The following is a 7,685-nucleotide window of genomic DNA, read 5'->3' on the forward strand; positions in this document are numbered from 1 at the left end:
GTGAAGCCCTTCCCTGCCTGCTCCTCCCTTCCTGCCCCCCCCAGCCACTCATCGCTCGCTTGGCATTTCCTCCTCAGCGCTGTCATCTGCCCCAGCCCGCCCTCCTGCTGTCCCCCAGTCCTCCCACTCCCCTTGTCCTCTCACACCCACCTGGCGGCTCAGGGGCCACCTTGTTTGGGGATGCCCAGCAGATGTTGACACCCAACCCCCCCTGGGTGCCAGCCCTAGAGCAGGGTGCCAGCCCTGAACGTGGGTGCCAGCCCTGTGGGTGAGGGTGCCATCTCTCGAGCAGGGTGCCAGCCTTAGAGGACGGCGCCAGCCCTGCAGGCAAGGGAGCACCAGGCACATCTGGGGCTCAGCCGCTGCCCTCACGGCCCCGTGGGTGGGGTGACAGCCGGACGGCATGACTGGCAGCAGGAGCCCCCTGCCGCTGGCTGTTGCCTCATGCTGGGGGACCTTGGGGTGCCCTGGAGGCAGGAGTGTCTTCACGCAGGCCCAGGTGGCCTGGGCCTGGCAGGCTGCAGTGTCTGTGCTGTCCCCCATTCCCAGGCAGCACCTGGTGGCTGCCGTGGCCGGGATGCCAGCAGCCACCTCCGCTGCTGCTCTGGCCTTGGCCCCCCCGTGCCCCCCGCCTTGGGGACCAGTTTCAGACACCCCCACGCCAAGATGCTCGCGTTGCACCCTGCCGCAGGCATCGCCGGGGGGACGGCAGCCCCCACCGGGCACGTCTGTGCCCCCCGGGCCCCGTGTCCTGCCCTGGCTGTGGGGTCCCCTCGCCACAGCCCCTGGGTGCAGGAGCCAGGGAGCAGAAAGGCTGTGGAATCCCTGGCGGGTTTCAGCACGCAGGAGACACGGTGCCACGGTGACGTGCTTTAGGGCCACCAGCACCAGGGGCGGTGGGTGCCCCGGGCGGTGCGGCGGGGGGCGGGGCTGGCGGCGGGGCGGGGCTGGCGGGGGCGGGGCTGGCGGGGGCAGGGCTGGCGGCGGGGAGGGGCTGGCGGGGGCGGGGCTGGCGGGGGCGGGGCTGGCGGCGGGGCGGGGCTGGCGGGGGCAAGCTCCGCCCGCCCAGGAGCCCCGAGGGAGCCGCGTTGCTGCGGAAGGGGCTGTGACGCGCGCGGGAGGGGCAGAACGCGGTGCTGTAGCGACGGCCGCGGCAGCCATGGCCAAGCGGTACGACATGGCGGAGTGTCCCTTCTGCGATGAGGTCTCTAAGTACGAGAAGCTCGCCAAGATCGGGCAGGGAACCTTCGGGTGAGTGCCCGGCCCGCCCCGCCGTCGGGCCTGCTGCTCGGGGCCGGCCCCCTGGGCCCCGCGGCCCGCCCGCCCCAGGCCCGGGCGCCGCCCGCTTGGGTCTCCCTTCCTCGGCCAGCGCTCCGGCCGCGGGGGCCGGCCTGGCCCCTCAGCCCTCCTTTCGCCGGCCCGGCGCCCCGCTCTGGCAGAGCAGAGTTCCCTCTGGAGACGGGCGGGGCGGGGCCCTGCACCTTTGCCCAAAACGTGCAGTTTCGGCCCGAATCCTTGGGGGGCTCCTGGGCTGGCTCGGCTCGGCCGCTGCTGAGGGCCTTTGGTCCGAGCGGGATGTGGCTGGGTCGGATGGCGGGTCAGCACAGAGCGGTTGTCTCGTCTTTGTGTCTTGTTTGCTGGTGTTCCCGGTCAGGAGCACCTGGCTGCGTCCCTTCTGCCTTGCGCTGCTCAGTGGTTTCATTCTGGTTTTACAGGGAAGTTTTCAAAGCCAGACACCGGCAGACAGGCAAGAGAGTAGCACTGAAGAAAGTGTTGATGGAAAATGAGGAGGGGGTAACTGCAGCAGCATGGCAGAAGAAGGGGGTAAGTGCCGGAACGTGGCTGGGCTGTGTTTGGGAAGGCCGGGGTGCGGGGTGGCCCTTTGTCGTCGAAGGCTAATGTTTGGGACGGCATAGATGTGCTTTCACAGAGTAAATGTGTTTCACAATATTTGCAGCTCTAATACGCTGTATCCTGAACCTGTAAGGGTGTGGACAGGACCCCAGCCCTGTGGCCTTTTTCCTCTCCTGCTGATACTGTGATAACGTTGGGCCTTGTGGCTTTGCCAGGGCCTACGGCTTGTTGTCACCTTTCTGGCTGCAAAGGCAGCAGTGTGGTGCAGTCCCTGTGAGGTCACTGGGCTGCATGGGACAGCTGCTGGGAGGTGGCCCACACGTTCCTCCTCCCGTGCAAAAGCCTGTCATCCCCCCCCAGGCGCAGGGCTCCCCGCTGGCTGTTGTTTGTGGAGGAGCCGGGTGGTGTGTGAGGGGCACGTGCTCAGGGGTGTGCAAGAGATGGGAGAAGCTGGGGAGAGAGGTAACAGCTTAAACAGCGCAGGCAGTAGCTGGGGAGGCTGCTCTGCAGCTTGGGCCAGGCCGTACCGTGTGCCGTTACAAATGTGGAAGATGAGGAGAGGAGGGAGGGGTGCCTGCATGCCTGCCTCAGCACCACACAACCACTCTCCTGTGAAGGAACGTCCCTCCACAGTGGTGCCCTGGTGGTAAATAAATGTGCACAGTACCGGTGTGGGTGTTTTATTTTAAAGCTCTGATCGGCCTTCAGTGACCTGTGACAGTGCTGCTCAAGCAGGTCCCCTGCCGAGCTGCCACGGTCACGTGTCTCCTGTTCTCTAGGCAGGGCTGGCCTGGTCTCACGCACCCCTAATCCCCGTCCTTTCTTTCGCCTTTCCAGTTCCCCATCACAGCCTTGCGAGAGATTAAAATCCTCCAGCTGCTCAAACATGAGAACGTGGTGAACCTCATCGAAATCTGCCGGACCAAAGGTAGCTTGCGGGGCTCTCTCTCGGGCTGGCTGCCAGCTTTTTTTCAGCCCTCCTTCTCTGCTGAGCGGGCTGGTGTTTTGTGCTGGGCGTGGGGTCCTCTAGCTGGGCATAAGCCTCTGTCCCCGCCTGTGATGCGAGGGGTGATGGCGCACTCCTCTTGGAAAACAGTTTCTTATAGAGTTCGGGTGTTGCTGCACCTTGGCTGGAAAAAGCTGTGGTCAGTGCTGCTGGGATATGGGTGTGCTGTGGCAATGAATGCTGCCCCTATTGGAAAAGTCCTGAGAGGCTTGAGATAAACCCACACTGGAGAGGCTTTGAAGCAGAGGGTTTTGAGCCCGGAGCTGTGCACAGCCAGTTCCCTCCTGTCAGGACCTCTAGCTGTCCCTCTCAGTTGGCTTGCGATGGTTTGTGGCAGCTCTGTGCTGATGCTCCAGCTCCAGCTGGAGACTTGCTTGGCTTTCTGTGGATGGCAGCGACTGCTCGTGCTGTGAGAGCTGGGACTCCACTCGGGGTGGCCCTGAGCTGCTCTTCCACCTCCTCGCTTCTACCTCACGTGGTGTGCCCCTGCTGCGTGACTGGCACGCTCAGTGCGCTTGGCCTGGCTCCGTTTCCAGTCAAGTTGCTTTAAAGCACTTGGTAGCTTTTATACGTCGTTCTCTTCTGTGGATTTGTATTGTAAAAAATACTTTTGAAAGTGACAGCTGATGTTCAAGCCTGCCATTCTCTATATTCAGTCGCTTCCGTGAAATAAAAATGAAAGTGGCAGGTATCTGGTGCTGGTGTGTTTTTAAAAGTTCACTGAACTGGTAGAAGTGTTTGGCCCGGGACCAGGAACTTGAAGTTGCTCTAGTCCTCTACAGCACGTAGATTATAGTCCTCCGAACAGGTATGAGTAGAAACACTGACAAGTTAATTTTGAATTCACTGTGCGATTAAACAAGTTGTGATGGTTGCATGGCTGGTGTACCCAAGGTAACTATTTTTGTAGCCGTGTCGGTCGTTTGTGTTTTGTTTGAATTCCAGTTTTCACCCAGATCTACTTTGACCTCAGTTTCCAGTAAAGCAGAAATATTGCATGTGCTGTTCTCAAACTTTTAAGCGCCTCTCTTTTTAGGTGGGAAAGGTGTGGTAGGGGCCATGTGTGTGTAAGGAATTGCAAACCTGGTAGAGCAGGCACCCTGCTGGCTGGCAGAGTGGTGCGTTTCTGTGAGGGCTGAGCTTGGCTGTCATTGTCCAGTAGGAGCTGCTGATCGGCAAGTTTTGCCGATTACAGCTGATGAAAATCAGCTTTCTTTTTACAGTTTTGCATGTGTGCTCTAGGAACAAGGTTGAAATAGACTGCTTCATTTGGGGCTTCCTGTTAGTGACTTTAAATTGCAGTTGGAGTTGGAGTTTGAAATCGCTTTGATCCAGAGCAGCCCATTTTCACAGATGATGTTTGAGGCTGCAGAAACCCCCGCTTTCTAATACGCTGTTAGACAGATTTTTCTCCGTTTCTGCATTTTCGCTGGGGCTGTCTTTGCGGGCGTCTCCGTTATCCCTGACGCGATTGGTGGTAGTGCTTGGCTGGCAGCTAGTGGTGTGTGCACCTACCAGCCGTGGCTTGCAGGGAGGAAACCCCACAGCCGTTACGCGCACAGAGCAATACTAAACGAAGCTTTCAAAGATTTTTGTGCCCTTGCCTTGCCTGTCTGATCACGTTCACGACTCTGATCCTCATCCTCTGTTCTTCTGTTGCTAGTTGTGGGTCTTGGGGCCTGCAGGCTGTTTCTGGTTCTGTGTGTGCCGGTGCCCTGAGGTTTTGTCTAGTGAGCGCTGTATGTATGAGCAGCAGGGTGGCCGGAGGCCAGGAGGAGCTGTGCTGGGGTTAAGGGTCCCTCCTTGCTTCTCCCATAGCCTCTCCATACAACCGCTGCAAGGGCAGCATCTACCTTGTGTTTGACTTCTGCGAGCACGACCTGGCTGGCCTTCTCAGCAATGCCCGTGTCAAGTTCACGCTCTCAGAGATCAAGAAAGTGATGCAGATGCTGTTGAACGGCCTTTACTACATCCACAGGAACAAGGTACCGGCCAGAGCTGTGCTGTGCTCTGAGGTCACCCTGCTTTCTGTGGCTTTCCAAGGAGTGGGTGTCTTAGCACAGGCTGGAGGGAAGTCCTTGCTTGTCCTCCGCCTCTGGAGCTGCTGGCACCAAGGAGGTGCTGGCACCAGGCGCCCAGGGAGGGTACCTGAACGGCTTAACCTTTTGGCGTCTGTCCTGGTACAGATCTTGCATCGAGACCTGAAAGCTGCAAATGTCCTGATCACGCGGGACGGAGTGCTGAAGCTTGCGGACTTTGGGCTGGCTCGAGCTTTCAGCCTGGCTAAGAACAGCCAGCCAAACCGCTACACCAACCGGGTGGTGACTCTGTGGTACCGGCCACCAGAGTTGCTCCTAGGTAGGAGGTGATGGGCTCTGCCGGCTTCTCTGTCCTTCTCATTCCCCTGGGTGACTAACGCGACATCTCTGTTTAGGGGAGCGGGACTATGGTCCCCCCATTGACCTCTGGGGTGCAGGGTGCATCATGGCAGAGATGTGGACCCGCAGCCCCATCATGCAAGGGAACACAGAGCAGCACCAGCTCACCCTCATCAGCCAGCTCTGCGGATCCATCACACCGGAGGTGAGGGCGTGAGCGTGAGCGAGCTGCAGAGAGCGGAGGGAGGCGAGAGGCGGTGGTGTGGGCAGGTTCTGGGATCGGCCGTTCCTGGGCCTCTTCCCATGCCCGCTGCTGGCAGGGAGGCTGGGGAAGCTCTGGCAAACTCTGCTTGCCTCCCGGCAGCCCCGTGCACGGTGGGGCACTGCGCTTGCCTTGCTACTCTGTGTAGACTACAGCTGTCCCATCGCTCATGTTAACCTCGTGAGGAGAAAAGGGTGAACCTGCCTCCCAGACCCCCTTCGGCAGGGGTGGCTTGTGTCCTTGTGTTTGAGCACAGAGACGATGCTGGCTGCTCCAGCTGTGAAAGAACAGAACATTGCACGTAGGAATCTGTTCTAGCCTGTGTTTGGGGGTTGTCTCACAGAGAAACACCCTTTGAATTTCTGCTTAAAGAAGGGTGGGTTTGGGTTTTTTTGTTTGTTTTGTGTTGAGAGGTTTGCCTCTGGTGCTTTGAACTGGTCACCTCGAAAAGCCTCTTCAGTTCTGTCTTGTCACTCGCGGCATCGGCTCCGTTCTGGTGGGAGCATTTAGCTCTTTCTCAGCTCCTTCTTTAATGGCGGCTTGTCCTGCCCTCTTGTGGGGGATTGAGCTGGGGGATCTCTTGGCCGGGGCTGTGATCTGGGGGTTGTGTTGTGCAGGCAGCTGCAGAGGCCTGATGCCTGTCCTGCATGCGTTATGTACGTACATTGAAGGGGTTTTCTCTTGTATGTAAATACCTGGTGTGGTCTCTCAGATCAGGGTTGGGGTGAGTGCTGGTGACTGCAGCAGGCTTTGCTTCCTAAGGATAAAAGGAGCCACAGACATCCTGGTTGTTACTTAGCAATCGGGTTTGTGGCTTTACCTTTCTGGATGCTGTAGCTGGCATGAGCCTCGCTCTCTTGTAGCTCTTTTGTGGGAGAACCAGAAATCCTGGAGCATCCTGCAAGCTGTTTCCATTCCAGCAGGCCTCCGTCCCGACTTGCCCACGTGTCTCCAGGCTTTAGCGTACCCTTTAGGGCCTCCTTCATGCTGTGGGAACAAGGTCTGCCAGTTTGGAGGTTATAAAATAGTATTGTTCTCCCTGCAGACCTCACCCGAATTTGCCTGAGGGTGTTCGCATCAAGAATGGCTTGTCCTCTCTGTAACTATTTCCTCCCAACCCTGCTTTCCTGCCCCTTCCCAGGCTTGGCCAAATGTGGGTAAATACGAGCTGTACCAGAAGCTGGATCTTCCCAAGGGTCAGAAGCGCAAGGTGAAGGATTGCCTGAAAGCCTACGTCGGAGACCCCTACGCACTCGACCTCATCGACAAGCTGCTGGTGCTGGATCCCGCCCAGCGGATCGACAGCGATGATGCCCTGAACCACGACTTCTTCTGGTCCGACCCCATGCCCTCGGACCTCAAAAACATGCTGTCCACCCTCAACCAGTCCATGTTCGAGTACCTGGCCCCACCGCGCAGGAGGGGTGGGCACATGCCCCAGCAGCCGTTCCAGGGCAGGAACCCGGCCGCCACCAACCAGGCTGGATTCGACCGAGTGTTTTGAGTGGGGGCTTCCCCAGCGGGGTCCCAGCTGGGCTACTCCGCAGGCTGCATTCAGCGGGGATGTCCTGGCAAGGTCTTTCTGTCTGGGAAAGGACTTTCTTCAAGGCGAAGCGCCTGCTGGCTTTAACTCGGCTCTGAGATCTCGTGCGGCAGCTCAGCCACCACGGAGCCGCTACAGAAGGTGATACCTGCAAGCCTGCAGCTGTTTCCCTGCAGCTTTGTTACAGAGCTCCCGCACCTGCCGGGCGCCGGTTCAGCACGTGGCCTCAACCGTGGCCTGGACCGGCCACGTTCAGTGGCTGCAGGTGGGGGGAGCCGTGAGGAGGAGCTGGTGCTGTGCAGCCTGTCCACCCTGCTGTCCCTGGGTGTATCCCACCTCTGTGCCCCCCCCGAGGGTCTTGCAGCTCTGGGTGCAGGGGGGGGCCATCAGATGACCCCCTGCCTGGACCAACCCCCCCGTGACCCTGCCAGTGTGGGACTGGTCCTGGTGGCGATCCCATGGGTGGGTCCTGAGGGCTCCCCCAGTGCTGACCCCCCCTCCTCTCCCCACAGCCCTGCCGCTTTGACTACGCTGTCTTCTGCCCCAACTTCACGGAGGTGCCCATGGCCAGCAATGCAGGTGAGTGCCGGGGAGCCGGGGTCTTCCCTGGCCCCGCCCCTCATCCCCAGCCCCTCCCTGGCT

At 59.6% G+C, this 7,685-nt stretch overlaps 1 protein-coding gene across 1 annotated transcript; it reads left to right on the forward strand.

Moving 5' to 3' along the window:
* The first annotated feature begins 1,066 nt into the window (after positions 1-1,066).
* Positions 1,067-7,436, forward strand: LOC121094071 (cyclin-dependent kinase 9-like). The gene is made up of 7 exons (XM_040607230.1): positions 1,067-1,251; positions 1,716-1,794; positions 2,692-2,782; positions 4,655-4,845; positions 5,047-5,218; positions 5,295-5,443; positions 6,642-7,436. The coding sequence occupies exons 1-7, from the start codon at positions 1,160-1,162 to the stop codon at positions 7,002-7,004; spliced, it is 1,137 nt and encodes a 378-aa protein (XP_040463164.1). The 5' UTR covers positions 1,067-1,159; the 3' UTR covers positions 7,005-7,436.
* The last annotated feature ends 249 nt before the right edge of the window (positions 7,437-7,685 follow it).

This window comes from Falco naumanni, chromosome 9 (genome assembly GCF_017639655.2).
Source record: "Falco naumanni isolate bFalNau1 chromosome 9, bFalNau1.pat, whole genome shotgun sequence".
Classification (NCBI taxonomy): domain Eukaryota; kingdom Metazoa; phylum Chordata; class Aves; order Falconiformes; family Falconidae; genus Falco; species Falco naumanni.

Excerpts from the sequence above, each read along its gene's own strand:
- LOC121094071 (XM_040607230.1), top strand. The coding sequence starts at position 1,160 with ATGGCCAAGCGGTACGACATGGCGGAGTGTCCCTTCTGCGATGAGGTC. Across the intron at positions 1,795-2,691 it reads TGATGGAAAATGAGGAGGGG|TTCCCCATCACAGCCTTGCG; the intron begins GTAACTGCAGCA and ends TCGCCTTTCCAG. Across the intron at positions 4,846-5,046 it reads ACTACATCCACAGGAACAAG|ATCTTGCATCGAGACCTGAA; the intron begins GTACCGGCCAGA and ends GTCCTGGTACAG.